Below are 24,739 nucleotides of genomic sequence, written 5' to 3'. Positions count from 1 at the left end.
GTTGGCAAATCTTTTCAGGCTCATCTCAACAGCTTCAGCTGTCAGCTTTGTTTTTGTCCTTCCTTTAGGGTTAACGTTAACACATTTCATTGTGTTACAAGAATGCGTACACACTACTGTATGCTTGCAGTTCCAGTTTATTAGAGTCGAGGCCTGTCACTTTACAAAACTTGGAGGTGGAGCCAAACAAACTTCATGGATACAAGACATAAACAAAACATTTAAGTACTCCAGTTAAAGTCCCAAATGCCTGACAAAAATACAGCATCATTATTTGTCCACAGCACCGTGTTTCAAACTGATACTTCAATGTCAACGGCGGCTGTAGCTCATTCGGTACAGCGGGTATTGATTTAACCACAAGGTTGACAGTTTGATCTCTGGCCCCTGTCTGTGTGTCCAAGTGTCCTTGAGCGAGACACTGAACCCCGAGTTGATCCTCGAGCGCTTTACAGCAGCCTATTGCTGCTCAATACTTAGGATGGGATAAATGCACAGGATTAAATTTCTTATCAAGTGCGTCAGAGTAGCTTGGACACATCCGTTTAATGTAAACAACATCCTTCTCAATAGTCGGCAAAGTAAATCTATTGCTCTTATAGTGCAGATAACACATTCATATGATAGTCACTTTTGGAAGAAAAAACAGCAAATATACCCGGGTTACAACTTAAAAAAACCCCCCATTTTTGGTCAGTTTACTTCGGAAGGTACTTTGGTATCCAGCAATCATAACACTCTGGTCTGTAGATCTGGTATAGACTAAACGATGAGTGGCAAATAATAGTCAAATTATTCATGAGTTGTAGTTAATTAGTTGTAACCATACTTCACACAGGAAAAAATGACGTGAATTAATTATTTATGGATTTTTAAGTTGTTGGATGACATTTTTTCTTTTTTTATGAAGTATGAGTATTAGCCTTTTTGTTTTACATATTTCTCTAAAGAGATACAAAAAATAATGTCACTTTCAGAGCTTTATCCTATCAAAGTTTAGAATTAAACTGGTAGCAATAGGATTGCTGGCTCATCAAACGTTTTCCTATGAAAGCAGTAGCCAGAGGTCAACATGTCCATTAAGCATTCATAAATCACAACAACAAAGTATTATTATATCAGAAGATCCCACTAATCTCACACTGACAATTAGAATCCTCAGCGGCGGAGATGTAGAAGATATAGCTTAAAGTTTGCATAGCTTGTATGAAGCATTTACATTGCATATGTTTTACAGCGCAACAAAGAAAGTTGTGCCTCAATGACAAGACAACTCCGGTACAGCGTCTTGAACACATTCACGTAGCCAGCATTAAGTTAACAGCCGAAGCATCAGCTGAAATCTGCTTTTCCTCTGCGTCTTCATTAGTGTGCTTCCCTCAGTGGCAATTTTGGCAGTTGGGATGGCAAGGCTGATTATTGACTCGGCATCTACAGCCCCCAGATTTGTCGCCATTACCCTGTAAGAGACAACAAAAAGAAAAGTCATATTTTCTTGAATACTAAACCAACACTGAAAAAGTGGTGTTCTACTTTGCGTGTGAGTGAATATTTTTTTTTTTTTTACATTTGGTCCCCAGCGAGCTTGTTTGGTGACCCAGCAGATTTCTGTCTTGCACATCAAACAGCAGATCCAATCACAGCCATCTTTCTTCTGGATGACGATGTCACACCGTGGACATTTCATGGCCTCCCCATTCTGTAGCAGGCTCTATATTGAAATACGGTGGAATAAAATCAATCAAAATGCAGGGTAGCCATAGGGTGAGAAATGCACAATAAAACGCTGAATTATACAAGTATCCAATTCAAGATGGTGATTAAAAAAAAAAAAAGAATACACAAAACAGCGCCAATTAACAGCCACAGAATACACCCAACAATCAAAAAAACATGTTGATGTTAGATTACGAGGACAACCCCTTGGCGCTGGGAAAGCATGGACCAAACTGAAGGAATCAGTCAGAGTTCAGAACAAGGAGCCTGAGGTGTTGCTCGAGCCACACAAATATAAAATTGCATATTACAATATAAAGTGTACAGTTAACTAAGTCAGGGTCAGTGCAGAACTTGTAAAACAAATGAGTTGGGCATTTGAAGTCGAGTGCAGACAGAAAGCCTTTTCTTTATCCATGATTCATCATAGAATCATTTCATACCATTAGATTTGATTAAATCATTTAACGTTCTATGTGATGGGTTTTAGTAGGCTCCTGCAGGATATAATGAAGCTACATTTAAGACCCCTCAGAGCTTCCAGTACTGGTTTATGGCTGACTGAGTAGTACACTGGTGTAAAACCACAGGAGGGGATGTGTTTCTCGATCCAAACTGATCTACATGCGCCAAGGAGCATACAAGTGTGAACTGCCAAACGGTGCAACAGACTGCAGCTTTAAGGTTGACCCTACCTCCAGCATCTTCTTAGTTTGCTGAGCCGCCAGGTCGTTCTCTGCTCGGCTGCGCAAGTCATCCTGGTAGTCCTTGCAGTTCATGTCATTATGGATGGCCTGCAAAAACACACACACACACACAAAACTTCATTTATGTCTGGTGCTTCTGCTGTTACTACACAGCGAGAAAATCCCGGGTCAGTTAACATAGTGAATGTCCAAAAAACCTACCCTGCAGAGAATGCAGTTGGTCTCATCGCAGAGTTCACAGTGGAACTCATTGACTTCATCCTCGTAGATGCACCACCCTCGACAGTTGGGAGTCTGACAGTGGAAGCTGTGCTCCGAGCGGCTTTCTGCGATGCTCAGACGCAACTCCAGAAAGCGCTGGTGCTCCTCTTCTGTGAGCAGCTGTATCCAGGATCATACAGTGGTGACAGGGAGAGAGAGAGAGAGAGGGTAAGAGTGTGCATACTGTAGGGTTGTCATCATAGAGAACTTGAGTTTTCTTCTCCCAGGAAGAATTTTGAATAATGGATTTACTACCACTATAACCAACCAGTGCAGACCCACATAAACAGTGAAATATTACATTAGGTTTACAAAGCTAATGGGCTCATTTTAATTACATACATTGATTTTCTTCATCATTGACCAGATTGTCATTTCACTTGTTTAAGGAGACAGACACAGTCACGAAACCGTTTGAATTATTATTGTTTTTCACATGTTAGTGTTTGCCATCAACTTTGAGATGGGACTGGTGTTTTAGATTTTGTGCACACGGATTTAAGGCAACTAACCTTATTAGAGGACTAACTTTTCAACGCCTTCATCAGAGTCTAACAGCACAGAAGTTCTCATTCTCGAACCTCCTCTAATCAGGAGCCGATTCAGCACAGGCTAGAAAAATGGGGAATCAACCTGTGCTGAATCAGTTCCTAATTACGGGAGGTTATTTAAGAGAATGAACATCTCTGTACTGTTTCACTCTGATGAAGGTGCACTTGGCATTGAAACGTTAGTCCTCTGATAAAGTTTGTTGCCTCATGTCTGTGCGCTACAGCTCTGGCCATGCACTTTGAACCAAACCTTTGAAGCATCACTCGATACAACATTGCCCTCCCCTGAGAGCACTAGAGAGGCGTGCTGTTCCTAGTGAGGCAGTTCTACCTCCTCCAGAAACCTTCAGAAAGTTTCTCGTTCTCCAGTCTGACACTCACCGCTTTGATCTCTCGGTCCAGCAGCTTGCTGTCACATTCCTCTGGACAGGGCACCTCAGCATCATGACTGTTCACTATTGTCTGTTTTAGACAATCCCTAAACAAGGAAAAAATAAATACGAATGAATAAACGCTTAAAATACTAACATTTGCCCATTTTTTGCAGATAATGGCATGTGTGTGGCATGAAACTGGAGAAATCAGCTTTTTTTTTTAGGACATATGACTAAGCGACAAAATCATTCAGTGTGTCAGACCTGCAGAAGGTGTGTAGACACTCTCTGAGCACGACGCCCTCCTCTGCTGCCAGGGGAGAGAAGCAGATCGGACAGTCTGCCTCTGTGGCGTTGGGCATAAGGTTCTTGTCTTCTGTTGCCAACAAATACTGGAAGTTCCTCTGTCGCTCCTCCTGCTGAGCCTTCGTCACCCAGAAAAGGGAGGGAAGCGATAACAACAGAGAGATTCAGTACAAATTACAAAACCCCATTATCCTCTGTTTCCAGGAAAGGGAAAGTGAAACCGCTGAAGACTTGTTGAAACAACAAGCTCTTGGCATCAGCTTTAAAAGTTTCAATGAGCATCACCAACGTTTTTCTGGACTTCCCCTTTTATCTATTTGGCTCTGTAAGTGCACAAGGGCCATCTATTGGTTCTGCATTTATCATACATATAAAGAATGTTGGTTCAAAATTCGATAAAAATGTGTCACAGAACAAAATATATAAATCTTTTAAGTTGGCTGACCATGTGATCAAAGCTGAAAAAAAACGAAAACACTTACTACACACTCAGAGGCTACTTTTTCTGTGTACATCAGTACAATCTAGAGCACACCAATACGACTGTTCAGCCATTAAATTGACTTGGGCGGTGCCTATAATGTTCAGTTTTGTTCGACACTGTCACAGTTATTAATTCAATTGTATGTTCTAGCATTGAGGCCATAGTGACGGTGCTGTTCTAGACTGCATTATATGGAGAGGTGTTTCTGATATTTGTCTAAGTTTTACAACTACAAAGGCAACTCCTGCTAAAACGCCAGCTGCACTGTGCTGCAGGTCTATTGCCGACTGGTCCCCACACAACACCCTTATCTTGTGAAGAGTCTCGGTGTTTCCCAGTTTCGTCAAATTTAGATAAGATAGGCTGAACAGATTTCAGAAAATACCAGTTGCCTGATTTTTCATAAACAGCGCGGTTACCTGTTCGTACTGCAACATGGCCAGGCTTTCCTGCTGAATTCGAAGAACCTCCTGCTGGTCCGGCTGGTAGATGTCAGGCACCTGGTAACCCTCCGGCCGATCTTCTCCACATATCTCACAGCCGGGACGCGTTGGTTTGTTCAAGAACGTACATGAAGGGCAGGGCCAGCCAAACTACATACAAACACAGATATACTTAACTATGGTGGAAATTAAAGTATTTCCCTGTGAGAGATCTAAAAAGTATCTCAAGCCTTCTGTCTTTTAAGGATTTATTACAGGATAAGATATAGAAAAATTCTAAAAGAATAGTGAACAGATTAATTAACAGATTAATCTAACAGAGTCATAGATTACAATACAGCTGTATAGCAGAGAGCGTTCCTTCACCCATGGTAGAACAAAGGAAGACTCTGCCTTCTCCGTAAAGAAGGCCCTTCTTAAATGTTTGTCTGAGCGGAGTATCATCCTCCTCAGCAGAAACTACGTATCAATCAAAGTCCAGCTGTCCAGTTCCATGTGGCCTAGGGATGTTTACATAAATCAGGTAACCATCTGTTCTCTATAAGGCCCTATCAAATGGAAGTTGCCCCCCTTTGTTCCCATGAGCCTGTTTATCCAAAGGCCAAAGTTCAAACTAGATAGAAAACACATGATCAACGAATCTAAGTAAGAAATAATCATTAGAAGTTACATGAAACCAATTTCCCCCCGATATTAACTACAGTTATGGAGTCACAATGCAGACATGATGTCTAATGCACAGGTTGTATTCTGACCTGAGGTTTAGCCGCCACCGCTGGTTTAGGTTTAGGTTTAGGTTTAGGAGGAGGAGGAATCTCAGTCTTGGGAGGAGCAGCTGTCTTCTCACCACCACCACCACCACCTCTGCCCAGCCCTCTGGGTAAAAGTTGCATGGACTCCATGATGCCTAAGAATAAATAATAATGTCATTGAACTTAAATATAACCTGTAAGTTCCCTTGTAAATTCCAACTGTAATCAAGGCGTGTATTGAACCTATTTCAATGTGTCTGCATCAAATCAAAAACACATTGTTTGGATCATTAATTAATTAGGCATTGTTTGATCAATTAAAGTCAAAGGGTATTAAATTGGCCACTGTTCATAGGAAAGACGGTAATTAATTAGTGCATTCCTCATTTTGCACTCCGGTTGGTAAGAGTCAGGATTCAATAGTCAATATTTTTGACTGACTAATTGATAAAAAGTTAATTGAACCGATTAACTGACAAAGAAAAGAACTGTTATAAGCAGCTTTTATCTCTTTGCGCGCGTGTTTGTTACTGACCCTCTATGCGTTGTTGCTCCTGGTCCTGCTTGTGCTGATGCAGTGTGAGTTGAGCAGTATTGGCAGACAGGATGAACAGGAAGACCTGGTCTCCGTCCTGACGGACACCGTGGTTGTACAACGTCTCCCGGTCTTGAGCCAACCGCTTCCCGATCACCCAGCGCTGCAGCGAGGGGTGGAACCCAAAGTCATTGCTTATCTGTGAACACAAAACGAGGGACAGACAGGTCATTCACTGACATTTGGATTTGAAAATTTGTTACAGAAAGCGTGTGCGCAATGTGCAGTATTTGCGCGCATCGAAAATAAAGCTGGAAGCGTTTGCTGTCACGTTAGTACCTTTTCTTTAAGTTGTGCAATTGTCATGTCGGTAGAAACCACAGCAGTCACTGGGATGAAGGTATCTGACTGAGCATCCTCCACTCCAACCCGCAACCTATGGAATAGAAAATAATGGAACCAGCTTTTCCTTGATTTTTCTATTAAATATGCATCCAGACCCCACTTAGTTTCACATTTCTAACAAGCCTTAACCACACACAGACACATACGGTACATGCGCTCACACACTTTGGTTGTTAAGTTGCTGTCGCCACTCTTTACCTTCTTTCTCGTATACTTAGCAATTATGTAATCCCAATTCAAAACAGAATCCACTCTAACAAATAAACACTGCCATTGGAAATATGCAAATTATTTCCCATGGGCAACAAGGTTCATGTTTTCCTTTTTTTAGTTTTGGAAACTATGGGCAAAATAAGGAAGTCACGCACACAGACACATGCACATACACACAGTTGTGTCCCACCTTATGGAGTCCTGAGGGTAGGCTTCACTTTTGACGCTGACGGACACTGGGACAGAGAGTTGGGACAGTTTCTGGCAAAGTTGGACCGCTTCCTGTCCGTCTCCACTGTTGAGGGCTTCACTCAGAGAGAGGGCCAGTTCTTCCGCTGCACAGGGAGCAAGCGAAGAGTTCTTATCTTCAAGTGGCTTATTGTCAACACACTACATTTCTCCTCAGTGACGGATGTTACTATTGGATTGCACTGGCTGGTGCACTGTGTGGTGCATTGTCTATAGTTTCCTCTCTGTCACATATTATAGCCTTTATACATGTTGAGTGTTTCAGCTGTAAAAACATTACATTGTTACATTTGATTGTAGGGGAGGCTTGGGGCCATTGTACCACACTCAATTCCTCCAATCAGAAACAATCAGAAAACCTTGGCAAAAGTATATATATAAAAATAAATAAATACATGATTTTGAGGTATTAAAGTTACTCTTTGGATGTACAGTATTTTTCTTCTGCAAACTAATTAAATTAATTGTATCTCTGATTTTGGTTACAAATTTAACACCCACAACCGATGAAGATAAAGGTGTTGCTAGCATAGAGATGGTATCATGGCTGCAAGATGTATGGCCTAATGTAAGCACCTGTGCCCATAAGCACCATTTGCATGTGTTGTCATATTTTTCTGTAAAAAAAAATAAATATATATATATATATATATTTCCCTTATTCTAAATGTATTACAAATTTTAAAAAGGTGTATCAAAATGAATGTGTTATTTACTTGTGATAATATATAAGTCATATTATTAATTAGTGCACATATATGTTTCTTATATCAAAAGATGACTGGTGTATGTTATGAAGGAAAATTTGGACAAATGTTACATTCGCTCCCTGTCTCCCCTACTTTTATGTATTCGTACTTATATAATTAGACTAAAGAATGTAAGTTCATGACTAATCAGAACAATTTCACACTTTCACTTCCGTCTACAACACGTAGCATAGTTATGAAACATGTATTTCACTGGGACATGAGTTATAAATACATGCCATATATTGGGAATAGGATGTTGTGACATTAGGTCAGAAACCTCAGAACACAATCGAAACCAAGTTGAGCCGCTCACCCTCTTTCAAATCGACTGTCGGTGTAACTTCAGAGGCCATCATTACACCTGAAACGAGGAGTGGAACAACATGTATGGCGTAAACATCGCAGTTATGACAAACAGAGCTATCGTTACAGACAAGTTTATGTCCAACCTTATCTGGTCGTGTCGCCGCTGCACTGTCCGCATCAGACACTCACTTCCTCAGGTGGACTTACAGGTGACACGCGTAGTTTGGAGCTCCAGCCAGATGAAGACTAAACTGCTTGCTGACGGTGACCAGCTCTGACTTCTCAGAAGGGACAAAGTGAAACTTACTGAAGATCAGGAAGAGGAAATGACAACGGGTTGCTCTGGAATCGCTGTGCTCCGCCCCCTGACTCTTGCTCCTGTAACTTTTAAAGTTTATGATGATGATGATGATATTTAACTCTGTAAAAAAAAAAGAAAACCAATGAAATAGTCCCTATGTGTAGGCCATCTGGATGTTCACACTATAGCGTTTTATTATCGCCCCACGGCAGACCACTACACCAACTAGGCATTCAGCTCTTCAGTTTAAAGGCGACGACTACAATTACATTAATAATAACATTCTTAAAAAGGAATAAACCTGAATGCAATAACACATCAAATGTAATGGAGTATAATCATAATGGGTTATGGGTTAGAAAAAAGTTCAAAACACTGACTCCCAGCCTCCAGCAGATGGCAGTGTCTGATAGAAGTGAGTCTAGTGGAATTTTACAGCTCAAAGTTGTTTTGACATGAATGTATCAAACATTTCACAACGCTAAACTTACATTGTTATTATACGTACACATTCCTGCACTATAAAGCGTACGTCATAATATAATAAACTACATCTTCATTGGTGTTAATAGCTCTAAAATTGCAAAATGGCCCCTCCGTCACATTACTCTTTACATAGTGGGTTATAGATATACAGTTTGTGTAGCATTGAAAGAAGTGTTTGCAACAGAAAACATCAGATGCTACGGATAATTTGGTCCTGATGAAGTTAACGCTCTGATCCAGATGCCCGGCGCAGATAAACGAGCCAATCACAGCGGCTCCAGCAGGAGGGGTGGGCTGTGATTGGCTGGCAGCTCCGCTCGGGCAGCGCAGCACAAAGTTGCAGAGCATCTCCGAGTCCCCGCCCGCTCTTTGCCTTCACTTGGTATCTGTCTCACCTGCAGCCTGCCTGACTCTCCTCTAGACTACCGCCGCTACTTTACGTCCGCCTTCCCCCCGTCAACAGTTTAGAGCGATCCGCCCGATCGAGGTGTGTGTCTCTAACGCGTTTCCAAGATGCTGGCTTGTACGGAGATGATCACTATGTGCCTGCAGTCGGCCAAACAGAAGCATCTCCTGGCTCAGCAGCAGCAGCAGCAGCAGCAGCAACAGCAACAGCAGCCGCAGCACAGCGCCGGACAAGGGCTAACTATCTTTCATGATGTGAGTGCATCTCCTCTCTTACTCTGTTGCCTGCATCACCGCACAAAGTGGTGTTTGTCCATCCAATTATTACATCTGTCAGCTATTTACTGTTATCAATGTTGTTGTCATGACTTTTTTTTCTTTCTTTTTTTTTTATTCCATGAAAGTGAAAAATTTAATGTTTTATCAATCGTTTTTTTCGTGTGTGTGTGTGTGTGTGTGTGTGCGTGCGTGCGTGCGTGCGTGCGTGTGTGTGTGCGTGCGTGCGTGCCAGAGGAAGAGCTGCAGCTGCTCCCTCTGCATGATAAATTAAGCTCTCACAGTCGGACAGGTTTAGGGACTGCTGGGGGTTCTCCTCTCTTTGTTGCACACAGACATGCTGCACAAACACTTCTCAAATGTGTTATGCAACAACAGAAAGCACACTCACACACACACACTCACACACACACACACATACATACACGCACACAGACAGAAACAATCTTTTTTTGTTTCATCAAAAGAAAAACATTAATATTTCTCACAAGGCAGGGCTTGGCAGTATATCAATATGATATATATCGTGATATGAATATCGTCTTAGATTTGGGATATCGTAACATCACACGTGTTGTATTTTCCTGGTTTTCCAGGCTGCAGCATCATTGGCCATTTGAGGAGCCGCAGTTTTTGTCACTTCCTCGTTAGCATCACCTTTCAGCAACTTAAGGTTGTCGCTTGGCTGCATTCCAGTAAAGTGATGTAATTCTCTGAACTTACCAGACTGCTCTAGCTACTCTATCAGTTGCCTTTTCCCACTTCGTCATTATATCCACATTACTGATGCTTTTTAAAAAAAAATCTAAAACCTCCTTGTGGAAATATTTAGCAAAAGCACCAACTCCATATAATATCGATATCAAGAATTTCTGTCATAAATATTGTGATATTTAATGTTTCCCATATTGCCCAGCCCTATCCCGAGGTACACACTCACACAGACGCACCTATCCTAATTGGAGTTTAAAAGAACAACACCCACTGCCTGATTCACCTGCAGCACTGCAGCAGAAACTTTCCATCACCACAGTAATTATCCATCCATCACATACTGTCATGTTCTGGGTTAGTAGGCCAAATGATGTGTCCAAATCAGAGCTCTTACTAACTGACATCTCTCTGTCACTAACGCTGCAGTACGCAGACAGCCTAAGCGACGACACATCGCGTTTGGCAGAATTGTCCGTGAAAACTGTCATTTAGTCTTCAACCTTGAGCTGTTTTTGTTGTTGTTGATTTTAGCTTGAGAATATGGCATTTGTATGGTATTTCCAGTCCCCCACAGTGTGAGGTAAACTCAATGAATCAGCTGACAGCTGATACACCTAAAATGAATATGTTGTGTGCCTGGAGCAAAAGGTGTGAAGCAGATCAATGGTGATTGATTTTCACAGATAATGCCACTGGATGAACTTCATTATTGCAGTGCACACATTGATTTTCAATAGTCTATTGGAGATTACCTTTTAAAAAACGACACGCAATTACTGAGTAGATGGGGATAGCAGTTCATGTAAAAAATATTGTAATTGTTAGAAATCATCAGACCAACTAATTATACTATAAAACATGCATGCAAGAGAGAGAGAGAGAGAGAGAGAGAGAGAGAGAGATCAATACATCGACAGGGGGTTGATATTGAGTGCTTTACACATGATAATGAGCCAGTCAGTAATGTTAGAGATGCAGAGATTCACAGTGTTTGACTAACATCTCCCAGAGTGTCAAAGCAATGCCTTAAAAAAATATCCTGTTCAAAGCAGGACAGGGACCATTAATGATGCCGGTCGTTGGAGGTGGTTTCATCATCCGCATTGTTGCTGCTTTTTTCTTCTTCTAATGTGTCTGCTTTGTGCATCCAGTGGCTCTGCATTTCTGAGGCTTGCTCCATCACCAGCACTCTCTCAGATTTTCTCTCACTCACTCACTCATTCACTCTTGCGTCGCTGTCCTCCCGCTCATTTTGTCCCTCTGCTCTTGCTTTGAAAAAAAACATGGCATGTGAGGAAACAGAAGGAACGATTCATCTCAGTAAATCACTTAGAATCTTTAGAGAAAAATGGCGCGTAGAACATACTCTAAATAAATATGATCATCGAGCTCCTGTTTCAAACGCTCTGCACAAAACAGTGTGTCAGCAGAGCCAGAGAGAACCCACTGTCTTAACACCTGCCACCACCACATCAGAACAGCAGCACTCTGGGAAGCGCGGTGTGACCTTTTTTCGGGGCTCACTGTAAATGATGATGTATCGTAAAGTCTCCACTGAATCAAGCAGGAGAGGGGGGAAATGCAGCTTAGATGTGTTACAGTGCCGAGGAGGAGAAAGAAAAAGACTGCTGCTAGATTCATGCAGGGAACATGGTGGGTCAGAATGTTCTGCCCTCATGCTTTTAAAAGCAGCATTTCACTTTATTACAAAACACCGACAGTAATTTGCAGCTTTAAAGTCACCTTGGAGTCTAGACAGACGATTCAAAAACAGAGCAATGAGTGTGTTGTGAAGTGGTTTTCCAAATGACCTGGCTCTGGTTGTTAGTCAGGACTGAAGCTGTGGAGAGACAGACATTGACAGACAGAGGGCAGAAGTGCCCACCGTGAGCTTGTTGACCTATGAGAAATGAAAGTGAGGGGCAGGTTCTGCTGTTATTAATAACCCGTAGGTCAAAGCTGACAAGCATGTCAGTCCTGACCGCTACCTAACACTGGAAATAGAATCGATAGGATGGAACAGATCACACTTCTTCATTTTAATGGCAAAGCTTCCTTGCAAAAAGCTATGATGAAGTTAGCTTTATTTATGCAGGAATTGTATTTTGTGCCGCTGATTGATAAGTGTTTGCTGAACTAATAAAAAATAAGTATAAATGAATAGGTTGAAACTAAACATAGTGGTTTGAAATTCTAGTTTTAGATTCTTTCTTTTTTTCGCATGTTAACTTTGTTTTTGTAATTGAAATGTTAACCTTTTAAAAAGACATCTCTGCACACTGTGGACTTTGGAAAATTTAAGTTTTTTTCTCCTTCTCTTTATTTTTCATAATTTTAGCCATCAACAACAATGGAGTCACCAGCTGCATTGTTGCCACATTGGGTCACAGGGACTCCAGTTGACAGTGATTCATAATGGAGCAGGTTTCCTCGGTTTAGTCCAATTATCTAACCCACTTATTGAGCATGAAAACAAAGCTGGCTGTTAAAACTGTCCCCCAAACTGTCAACCGTAAACATCTATTTGGTTTTCAAGAGCTACTCCAACTTTGATCCACCGTACTTTAGTTGCCTGTGTGTGCAGTTTAACAATCCAGTGGATGATTATAATAGGCCTTTCAGGTGCACTGACTGTTTTTATTATCCGTCTAAATAAATGGTTTAGTGATTATGGTTACACTGGGTGTCACATTTTCTGGAATTGGAAACTGGAACTTTCTGCTGTTGACCAGGAGGCGGCCCGTTTTAAAAGGCTGGCTAACACCCCCTCATAGGGTCAGCAATAAGCCCTATTGTACGGCTTTGTGTCTTTTTCACGTCAGCCAACAAATTGCTCTACCTGTGTTAGTCACTCGCCCATACTGAAGTCATTCTGTTGTTGATCTCAGCCAATCTGTGTCAAAGTTTATTTTCATCTGCCTTGAAGCAAGGCCGTGTTGTTCATTTGCTGTCATTTGTGGTTGTGAATGTTTAAACCATTTTTTAAAAAATAGGCTTTTTATCATCCGACACATCGTAAATCTCCATGGAAATTCATACAATAATCCCTGCCGACTCCAGACCAGTCATAAAATCAGAGTAGCAATGATTACACTGTCAGTTTGTCATCAGCGACCGATCCTCCAAAGAGTGTTTTGGCTTTGCTCAAAAGTCAACCAGTCCTTGTCATAGTCCTCTTTCTTCAGGCGTCCAGGTCATGCACCTTTTACATTAAGCGTAACACACAACCTGACTTTAAAGTATTACAGTATATGTATGTGTGCTGTATCAAAGGAGCTTTGTGAAGCATATAACAGATGTTTTCCTTTCATTGCAATTTAATCTTGTTTTTGAGGTGGTAGTAGTATGTCTAAGCGTCCATTTATCATTCAGAAACATCCTCATCATAGTTGTTATTATCACAAATGTCAACCGTCTTCAGTGTTGCAGCCTCCCCTGCTAATCATCTCAGAAACCCCGGTGAGAATAGAAGGACAGGAGCCGGACCTAATAGTGATTATACATATGTCAATAAATTGAACAGCACACAAACAACACATTGATGTCATTACAAGTTTAGCTAACAGTTCATGTATCGGCGTATATCAAACAACAGCAGGTTGCCGCAGCAGTAGTTTGAATAGGCCTTTTTAACTGCACATTTTCAGAGTTGTCAAAGCAGGAAATGCACACGTGTAAATAATTGCACTCACGATGCCTCTGTTTAATTTAAGTGTGCCACTAAATGAGCCAGCATGCATGGTAGCACCGCACGTAACTGTAATTCCCCCATCGTTAATGTTATCACGTGCACCTGTGCGATGTCATGTGAACATGTCTTGGTCTGTTGAGTCCCATGTGGGTGAAGCCTGGAGAGGTGGGGTTTCAGCTTGCAGTTGTAGCCGCTGGCCAGCGAATACAGTTAGCTGTAACAGGAGCCCAAAGGAGCAGCTCTAGCAGGGACTGATGCTTGGAGTCAAGCTTTTAAATAGACTGCTCTGCTGGGAGGTGGTTAGCGCTCGGAGAGACCAGCTGGCCTCGTGTTCCTGCCTGAATCCATACTCTGGGCATTATCGATGACTCAGCTGGTGGCCATTGCTCCTCTGTTAATTGTTTATTTTGATCCCCATCCCAATTACTGCTCTTCCATATTCAAATACACACCATAATTGACAAATGTTTACACCTACAGTATGTTCAGTAAATTAAACTTAATACGACACAATACAAACAATATCACCATGACGCCCAGCTCAATAGAATGAAATCAAACCAAACATCTTAATTCCAAATATCTCAGTTTGTTTTGCTTTTTCTCTTTCATGACTGAGGCCCCTGCAAGATACTGACCATGAAGCCTCTTTGCTATTCGACAGCAAATTGCTGTTCACTCCAGAGGTGATCATTAAACCTGTTTTACAGCTGACACGTACTATAAACTGGCATTCAGCCTTGCGTGACATCCAGAGTATTTGTGAATGCCCTTGTTCACATGTTTCTGTTTGGTGCAGCAGAATAATTTACCTTCATCAGCAGACGTCAAACATCCGTAATGTTTTTGTTTATTTCATCAGCTTAATAACCCGTACCAAGTTATTGCAAGAAGCTCTTTAGTGATGCTTGGCTAGAGGTAATAACCATCTCCGCCCTCCTCTTTTTTTTTTTTCAGATTTTCCGCCGAGCAGACAAAAACGGTGAGTAAACACATTATTTTTGTTGATGAATAATTTCGGTGACAAAACATGCTTGTTGTTTCCCCACATTCTTCTGCTTGTTATTATGCCTCAGATAATCTGGGCGGAGAAATAAAGGATTTGCATGAATGACTCATCAAGTGAAGCTCCTTTCCAACTCACGCACCAAAGAGTTTCTCCGCCCAATTAAAAATGATGCTAAGATGCTGGATTGTAGCCATGACTGGAAGAATGTGTCACACAAATAAAGCACCTCTCTGTCAGCGTCAACACAGATGACTGGCTGCTGTTCACAAATGAATATGAGTCACGTTAAAGCAGGATGAGCCAAGTTATCTTTTTAGCTGTGAATCACTAATAATATCGCTTTATTAGCGAGTGCAAATAAGGTAGACATTTATAAACATGCATCTTGCTGGAAAGTATGTACTTTGAGTAATTCTAACACATTTCTCTTAAATCCATGCTTATCTTTAGTACCTTAAAGCAGGTTAAGTGGGAGGATTGGTATTTATGGACCTTGCAATTTTTGGTTGTCGGATCAAAACAGGGTCATTATTGAAAACAAAAATTAAACTGAAATGATATTGCTTAGTTACGAATCTAATAAAAACAACAAACATACTGTAAAACTAATCATTAATATATGAAAACTAAAACAAATGCGCTCTGAAAACTAAATATAACTAAACGTAAATGACACTGAAAATAAAAACTAAGAGAAAATTCTAAACAAGTATACCCTATTCCTTTTCACATGCCCATTCCCTACATGTCCAGCAATCACTGTCGTCTGGTGAGTCAGGCCACCTGCGTCTAGTGAGGCAGCGGGTGGAGCCGTCAATTATTTGATTTATTTCTAAAGTTAATCACAAAGACATACAATGAGATAAGCTTTCCCTCACCAGGTTTATGTGTTGGTGCAGTGTGTGTTAACCTCTGTGATGTTTGCTGTTAGGATCAGGTTTCAGTGGGATTTTGTTTTAACTCCTCACATTGCAGTGTTTCAGTCACAGGGTGGGGCCAGGAGGGGGATATAAAGCCACTTAGGCATAAACTGTGGGAGAGTTGTTTTAGTTGGCAGCTTGCTGCTTTATTTCAGTTTTATTTTCACTCTGTTTGCTGTTTGTTCATTTCCCTGGGACTGTGGTTCTTCTCCTCTGTTTCATTGTGATGTTTGGTTTCTAAAACTATCACCTTCTTTGGAGGACTGCTGCCTTCTGAGCCTTTCTTCAATCCAACATCTTTTTTTTCTCCTCACCTCCAGTGCCACAGCCACTCTTAAATCCCTTTTGTATGTAGACTTACCAGTAATGCTACAATTGCTACAGTTTTGAATACCAAAACAGTAAAGAAGTATTTCGACTTTTCACTTAACTAAAATAATCAATACCACGATGTAGAAATACTCTTCTACAATTGAAAGTCCTGCATTCAAAATCTTATTTAGTAAAAGTATTAGCATCAAAATATAATTAAAGTTAAGTAAGTAAATGGCTTGATAAATGTAGTGCAGTAAAAAGTACATTTCTAGAAGTATAGAGTAGCATACAATGAAAATACTCATGTAATTTCAAGTATTTTAAAATTGTACTTATGGACAGTATTTGAGTAAATGTAGCTGCATTCCACCACCGCCTATATGCACTAAAAGCCACGTCCAATTTAGAGTTTTTTGCAAACAAAGACTAAATTCTAACCATGTGCTGTTATGATTGTGTCTACAAACCAATCAATCAGAATATGGCATGAAATGACACACAATACACTGGCAAACTCCAACATTATAAGCATCCACATGCTTGTACTGTAGATATCACAGTGGCACTGTATACATATATAATATATACATTTATTTGTGATACAATGTCCAGGCAATACAGGCATAAATTGAAATGTCTTTACTCCAAGTTTATAGCAACCAGGATTTCATCAGTCTTGTAAAATGACTTTTATTGCACAGCTTCAAGGGGCCTTAAGGGTACTGCAGGTTTGTTAGTTATGGCGATCAAACCGTAGAAGCATCACAGGGGATCAAAGGGAGTGTGCTGTAGTTACAATTTGTCTCAATACTACCTGGATCCTCTTACACTGCGATGTATTATCAGTCTACAGTGTAAAAAACATTCTGGGAATGTGATTTAATTGGGGTTTTTTTGTACCCACCTTTCCTCAAGCTGTCTCATTTTATTTTACTTGGCTCATTGTCTTGCCTTTGCAGATTTAAACAAGTCCCAGGAAATGTGACTAAACTTGATTATGCAGTGTGGGCTGTTCTGATCTCAAAAAAGGTTTTCTTCAATTGAAGAGCCAGTACTCTTTGAGTGTGTGTTTGTTGGTCATTGACTCCTTTTTTTTCTGTTGAGACTATCCTGCTGTGATGATGGCACAAAATGATCCCATGTTGGACTCATGCTAGACTGTGCTGCTGACTTTTTCATTGAATTTAGAATCATACCAAGGCGGCACACACACCTAAACCCCTCCCTTAGCTGCCAGTAGCTCCTTACAGGATGCTGATTGGTCCGGACCACTGTGGTACGGACACAATCGAATCCACTGTCAGATTTTTATTATAATGAGCTCAGTTCAGACGTCATCACTGCACCAGTCGTGGAGAAAGGATGGTGGGGAGAGGAGGAGGAGCGTTGATATGAAAGAAAAACACAAAGAAGATATATGCTGCGCTACATTCACTGCTCTTCATCTTTTATCAATGAACACCACTGAGATTATAGACTGAGTAATGTAATACCAAGGTCCATAGCACTACAATGTGTCATCAGGATTTTATAAGATGTACTTTTACAAAGCCATTTTCCATTGATTTTTTTTGTCACAATTTGTCAGTGTTGAGTTAAGTTTAACCTCAATTGACCAAATCAAATGAATTATTACCTGCATAAAACTTCATTCTTGACCAACCAATCGAGATTGATTTTTGTTCTAATCTGGTCAGTAAACCCCTGAACTACTTCACATTCACCAGCCTTTTGAGATGTGCGATTTGGGCAGCATAAGTCAAATTGACTTAACTTACGGAGCTTGCATGTCTACAAAACCATCTCCATATCAACTGAGCAAACTCCATCCACTGACAAAGACAGATAGAGTTGAAAGCTGTGGAAGAAGCTCGTGAGGAGACATTGACTTTCTCTAAGATAAGAGCCGATTGTAAAGAACTGTGAAGAATTCAATTCAACACAGTTCATGTTCATCTGCGTTTTGTGGTCCAAGCGTATGCTTTTAATGGTTTAAGACCGAATATTACCCATATGCTTGAAATCTTGAGGATAATCAGCCACCCTACATAACCGTCACAATCTAATTGGCAAAATGGTCACAGATCAGCAATCCTGTTTGAAATTGTTATGCAGATTCAAAGTTTAGTTTTAAAAAGCAGGTCAATACAAAAATAAACTTCAAATTTAGTGGGGGGTTGATATTCTTTATTGTGATATTCATATTTCTCATAAATATAGAACACACTTTCCAGTGTGATAGCTGAAGAGATCATGTCCTCTTTTTCTCCTCAGCTTTTAATGAACCTCGCTTCTCGCCTGACAGCAGCTCCAACGTGGAGGAAAAGACCAGCGAGCTTCAGACCATTAGTGAGGTGGAGAATCGAGAAGCAGTATGATATGCAATCTAAAAGCAGCGTCGAGGCTTACATCAGGATATGGATATGCAAAGGCAGCTTATATCACAGATTTCCTCACAGATGGCCTGCTGGAACACATCTTAAGTAGAGCATCAGTAATAAGAATACCAGAATCTGCAACGGTCTGGGTGTACAGTAGTAGAAAGAAACAAGATCCAACTGTCTTAGCAATGCTAGTTGCTTTTGAAGCTGTGATGCCTTTATGGGATTTTATAAACCACTTAGGAGAGGCAGCAATGGGACTAACCTTTGGAGAGATAAGAGCGCAGCCTACTTTGTGCCCTACTTTACAGGACTTCCTCACTTACTCATTTGGTTTGTGTTTACTCTGGTCTTGTGAGCACTTTGTTTAGAGTATTCTTCAATTTTTTTTTAAGGAGAAAAGGCCACATAAGAGCTGTCTCTGTCCTGCTGTGTTGTAGAATAAGCACATTTCACCAGCCTAAGTCTGTCTATGGAAACATATTTCTCACCTTGACATTCTTCAGTAATTTTTTTCTGCCTGAGCATAAAAAAGCAATTTATGGACATTGCTTTTGGCTCAAGTATGATTTTAGAGCCTTTATTTTGCTGTATTAATATAATTGCCTGTGAAGCAATTTGTTGTATGAAGCTTTGACTACTTAGATTTTGGTTCCATTTAAAGGAGGATATCACACAGTTAGAAGATGCCTTTCTTTCTCACATATTCTCTTCCACATCTGTGCTCTATGTACTGGCGGTTTGTTGTTTTTTAGATAAAACAACTGCTCAGACAAACTGCTTCAGTGATAAATGGTTGTGGTTGGGTTTTAAGTCAAATTTTTCCTTAATGCTTTGGATTCTACCCCGTCGTCAAGGTGTGATGTTTGAAATATTTCTTTATCCTATAAATCACTAAACATGCAAAATGATTTATTGTTAGCCTTTGAGCTTTTCTGTTGTTGTTTTTTTAGCATTTTCCATCAGAAACATTACATTTAAAAAAAAAAAAAACATGCTAGATAACATGAACAATTAACAGTAGATAAAATTAATAGTTTTAGGTCTAATTTTCAATGAACAAGACATAGAACAAAGGCATTTTGTTTGTTCAAGTAGCTCCTGTTTCCTTTCAAACCAGGTCAATGTCAATGATATGATTCATTTGCGGACTATGATTGAGTTATTTACAAGGAAACTTGTTTTTTTCCCTGAAAATGTTCCAGGAATAGCTTCACATTAACTGGGAACACGACGGGAGCAATGTGTCAAAGGTTATGTTCATAATATACATAATGTGTATATTAGGAGTGTTATTGGAAACTGTGATCTACTTAGAGAACCCATGTGTGTTCCTTTTTGTTGGGCCATGCATGAATGATTTATCAATCTCGAGGCATCAGCTGGCATTTGGGTTGGGATTCTGTTTAGTAACTGATTACTGTGGCTGCTCTGATAGGACTGTCGCAGGATGAATACATGTAGTGATACGTTTGAGACAAATACAGTTTCAAATGCAACGCTTACATGACATTTTCTGAGTGTATGCAAGCTGTGAGGGAGAGAGAGAGAGAGCCTATGAACTGTTTAATTTTGGCAGGTTTTGCTTCAAGAAATGTTGAAGTATATCAAAATATCAATTCTAGAGATCTCCCTTGACTCTTTCTGCTTATCAAGTGACCTCATATGGGGTCCTGACCCCAAAACATGAGAAATGATTCTGTGAAAGACAACAAATCTGTGCAGAACAGTACACCCAATACAGGCCTGGTGATACATAATACAGCTGCTTAAGGTGTCATAAATGATAAACATCACTTCAAAATGATGCTTGACTGAACAACGATGTCCCATTTGGCAAATAAGCACTGCATCAATTCCTTCATCCTCCCATCCTCCCTTTTGTCATCAAAAGAGATGCGTGTGATTGAAGCGAGGATGCATACACTGGGATTGAGAGGAGGCCAACAGGTATGAGTCTTGATGTAGCAAACACATAATCCCCTCATCTGACTGTGGATCTTTTTGTTTCTGATGCTTTTAATGCCGTCCACCCGACACCATCATCCCTGGAGGATCTGGGTGAGATTAAAAGCAGGATTGCTGTTTGACATTTAAAGGACCAGCGTGTCGGATTTAGTGGCGTCTTGCTGTGAGGTTGCAGATTGCAACCGACTGAATACCCCTTTGATGGAAGGGACAAACAAACCCGGGACTTTTACTCAGGGGACCTGCGTTGGTGTCCAGTGTGAAACCAAAAAATTGAGTGACTTTTACTGACGCCGTTAAGTCAGAAGTTTAGGTTACGTTACAAACGCACTTATTTTAAGCCAAACCATGATGGGTTTTTTTATACTCAAGTGGTTTTGTTGCCTAAACCCAACCGCCATCATTTCACAACGTTAACCACGTGCAAATCCGGAGCGTTGAATACTGCGCAAAAAGGCTTCCCCTGGTGACAAGGCCCCCTTAGAGTGACAAGTAGGGATCATAGAACTTTCTAATAATAGAAGAAGTAAGACACATAGATGCCCAGGGCAGGCTTGTGTATTTGTTGCGGCCATCCCCTGTCATGAGGAAGACATTTGACCCAGAACTGTCAAAGTGAATATCGAAGAGACTGCTGGTAGTCATCAGTCATCCATCAAACTGATTATCAAGACTGTCACTTCTGAGCATAACTGCTGCCTTGGCACCCCAAATATAGGAATACTTCCAAATACAACACTCTGAGAAAGAACAAATATGCGGAGGAGCTTTTAGTCTCAGATCCACAAACTAACTACAGATGGCATCCAAATTAAACTGCATTAACTAAGTATAAAAGGCATAAAAAAGTATGAATATAGCTTTCCCAAAAAATCTTGTTATAAAATATACTGATAGGATGCGTTAGAGCCATTTATATGATAGAGAAATATTTGTTAATAATGTATAGTTTGCTAAGGATGCTTATAGGTTCATTGCAGTATGCTGAATTAGGACGACTAATGACTGCGGTCAGCTTCGATCTTCTGACTGGTTAAAATGTAAAGCAAGTTGCCTGATCTTGTAAGTTAATTATAGTTTTATTTGCTCACCGTGCTTATAGTGCCTAATATTGCTTATTGGGTTTTGCTACCATTTCAGTAAACGATTGAAGCAAAGAACATGGACTAAAGAGTTTCAACACGTGTTAACCATTGTACTCTCTGGCTTAAGTGGGCATTTTCAAGAAAAAGAACATAATGTTCTCCTTGTGCCCCAGGACAGTTCAGTCTGCGTCCAGCATGCGCAATAGAAATGACCCTTCATGGCTCTAAAATATAAATCATTCACTGTGAACTTTGCAGTCTGTGAACATGTTTTTATATTTGTTATTTTAAAGGACGGGCATTGGAAATTAGCAGTAACTATTAAATGCTACACTTTATTGGACAATTGTTGTGCAATTATCTATGTTTATTGCATTCGTCCCTTTCAAATAAACAATAAATTAAATTAGAAAAGACGATCTGAAAAAGAGAGAACATAAGCCAAAGTGCCGGCACTTTACACATTCAGAGGTCAGAGGTGATGCTGAGCGGCGTCACAGAGGCTCCAGCTGAACAGATGGTCTTCAAGCTTGCCCTTGAATTTTCAGCTCTGCTGAGTCAGCCAAATGGCACTCCATGGCATGTTAAACTGCTCTCATTTTACCTCGTCTTTGTGTAGACAGGGTCATTATTTGGGTAGATTGCTCAAGCCAACAGTGAAGTGTGAAGCCTGCACTCAGAGGGCAGAACACGAGCGGTGATAGTTCCTTAATGGGTGCAGCAATGACAAGGCTGGAGGACTTTTCCTGTCTTAGAGACAGCTACTGAGACCCTCTGTGTTTGTCTGATTCAGTACAGTCCTACTCATTTTGTCTGTGTGTCATCTTGACTCCACTTTATCACTCTGAGCATTCACACATTGACTGACTGAGTGTCCAACTCCCTACTTCTGATTGCTTGAGTGTCTGTCGTGGCTCAGGAAATATCCACAGACTCCAATCTATCGGTTGGTGTGGACTCTCTTATGAGGACTGAAACATCTAGCAGTTTCTCTCTGCCAGACTAACTGCTGACTGATCTATAATCTTTGCCAGTAGACAGACTTCTTCACAGATGACAACCGAGCTATTCATCTTCTGCTGCTGATTTTTCTGTGCTATGTCTGTCACAACAAGCTGTGCTCACAGCTAACTAGTTTGAATAGAGGGAGAAAAAACCCAATCTGCTGACAATATGTGGCCCCTTCCATTTTAAAGTTATAGTTTGTGGAATGTTTCTGCACAGTTGTTGTAGTAATACAATTTCAGTGATACGATATGTGATTATTTTATTCATCCAGCATAACATTGAGATAACGTTTGACTTTTAAATTAAAGGGCATGCCACTAATTAGTGCTGTAGAAATTAATGATAAAATAACAATGAATTTTGTACTTTGTACTTTGAATGTTGATGGGTTAATTGTTATAACCAAGACATAAATGTCAAACTTGTTCTGGTTCCAGTGCCTCAATATGGGATAATTTACTGGTTTTGTGTCTTTTTATGTGATTGTAAATTGAAAACATGATTCCCATGAGAATGTTTTTTAAAGATCAAGGGCCGATTATTAGGACTTTACGATCTAGAGGCCACACACGTATGTTACACCCCCTTATAATTAGTATTATTTATATATTTCTGTACTGATGTGCCTGTTCTTGTGTTGTATTCCGTGTTTCAGATGACGGCAAGCTGTCATTTGAGGAGTTCAATGCTTACTTTGCGGATGGAATCCTGACTACTGAGGAGCTGCAGGAGCTTTTCTTCTCCATAGATGGCCGACAAAATAAGTATGTTTTTGTTATTCAAAATGAGCTCTGATTTCAATCCCTCATGGTGAAAAATGACTAACAGTTTTTTATTTTATTTTTATTTCTACAAATGCTATATTAAATGTGTGCCTTTCACAGTTAGAAAGAAGCAGACAAAAAGACTGAACAGCAAGTGTCTGAGGCTCAAACCACAGTTAATGTGTTCCTTTCAAGTCATCTGTTACAGGCTAAATGTCTCACAGCTGGAGGGAGTTTTCAGTAAAAAATGAGCCCTGCAGCCAAACTCAAGCAGGCTGAATTAATGTTTACCTCCTTCCTTTGGACATAAAATACTGTGGACTGTACCAGCCACTTCAAAACCTACTCGCCCGCAATTGCAATCAGAGAAATGCGCCTGAGGGTTGCTGCTGAAGTCACTGGTCTGCAGAGACTGTTTAACTCAGTGCAGCCACAGAGGAAAAGACCATTTCTCCCCTGTTGTGGTATATGTGATGCTTTCTATCCTTCCTTTAAAGCCAGTTCTCTGTCATCTTTGGGAGATTTCAAGATTTGTATTCATGAGACATTTGCAACCTTTTTTTTCATCATATGCTTCTTTACAGACCAATGCTGAAATACTAAGCCAGACTTTGTAACTCGGCTGTCTAACCCTTTGTATCAGCTCAGGTGAAATAATAAATTCACTGTGATTGTCAAGTCTCTGTGTTAGTCTCACACGACGGCACTTGCCAGCATAAACAAACCCACACCAGCACATTGAGACACATCGATTAGCTTACTTTGTATGTTTTTCTTTTGTACACCTAACCAATTAGAGTGAGAATAGTGTCTGGCTACAATAACAACTCTGCTTTTATGTTTTGTTGTGGCGCCAGTTCTTCCATCACTGTGTGATAAATTGCTTTTGGACATGCTGGTACGCTGGGACCGATGGGACACACCAGCCATCAGACCTATGTGACCACGCTCCAAGCGTTGAGGCAATTGGCATGAACAGAGCTCTGATGCCTAATTAAAGGACACTCTTGTGCTGAATAACAGTACTTTTAATTATATAATATGACTTCTGAGACAAAAAACCCCCCAAAAGTCATATTAGCACAGACAATATACCCCTCTCCATTGAAAAAATATTGTCTTTGCTCATTGTAATGATAGCCTGCAACAGAGATGTGTTACTATTGCTATCAAAACAAATCTCCATTGTAGACATGGTAGACAAAGTATGTGTCTACCATGGATCTCAATGTTTTTATGACAGTGGAGTGAGTTCAAAAGAAAATGCAATTCGTTGATATATGGCCTTCAAGTTTTCAGAATTGTGTTTGAAGTTCCATTTTTTGTTTTTATAAAATGGAGACAAATCTCTAGGCCACAGAC

At 40.4% G+C, this 24,739-nt stretch overlaps 2 protein-coding genes across 2 annotated transcripts in view; one reads left to right on the top strand and one right to left on the bottom strand.

Annotated features, from left to right (window-relative positions):
* Positions 1–119: 119 nt before the first annotated feature.
* On the bottom strand, positions 120–8,344 carry rbck1 (RanBP-type and C3HC4-type zinc finger containing 1). Its single transcript, XM_068712432.1, has 13 exons — positions 8,198–8,344; positions 8,062–8,109; positions 6,938–7,082; positions 6,469–6,565; positions 6,130–6,328; positions 5,598–5,749; positions 4,819–4,992; positions 3,874–4,034; positions 3,617–3,713; positions 2,625–2,804; positions 2,412–2,510; positions 1,568–1,711; positions 120–1,460 (listed from the first exon to the last, which is right to left on the bottom strand). Exons 2-13 carry the CDS (start codon positions 8,102–8,104, stop codon positions 1,380–1,382), a joined length of 1,572 nt encoding a protein of 523 aa, XP_068568533.1. The 5' UTR covers positions 8,105–8,109; positions 8,198–8,344; the 3' UTR covers positions 120–1,379.
* An 858-nt stretch (positions 8,345–9,202) lies between these two features.
* The window catches only part of necab3 (N-terminal EF-hand calcium binding protein 3), a 34,640-nt gene continuing 19,103 nt past the window's right edge, over positions 9,203–24,739 (top strand). Inside the window, exons 1-3 of the mRNA XM_068712431.1 lie at positions 9,203–9,501; positions 14,885–14,909; positions 23,269–23,377. Of these exons, the coding sequence (XP_068568532.1) occupies positions 9,355–9,501; positions 14,885–14,909; positions 23,269–23,377 (281 nt within the window). The 5' untranslated portion in view covers positions 9,203–9,354. The remainder of the gene's footprint in view (positions 9,502–14,884; positions 14,910–23,268; positions 23,378–24,739) is intronic.

The sequence above is a fragment of the Cebidichthys violaceus genome, unplaced genomic scaffold (genome assembly GCF_023349555.1).
Source record: "Cebidichthys violaceus isolate CVI_PGR_0920_01 unplaced genomic scaffold, fCebVio1.0.p SCAF_17, whole genome shotgun sequence".
NCBI classification, from domain to species: Eukaryota; Metazoa; Chordata; class Actinopteri; order Perciformes; family Stichaeidae; genus Cebidichthys; species Cebidichthys violaceus.
The sequence above is the reverse complement of the archived record's forward strand: the minus strand, read 5'-3'. Positions and strand labels throughout refer to the sequence as shown.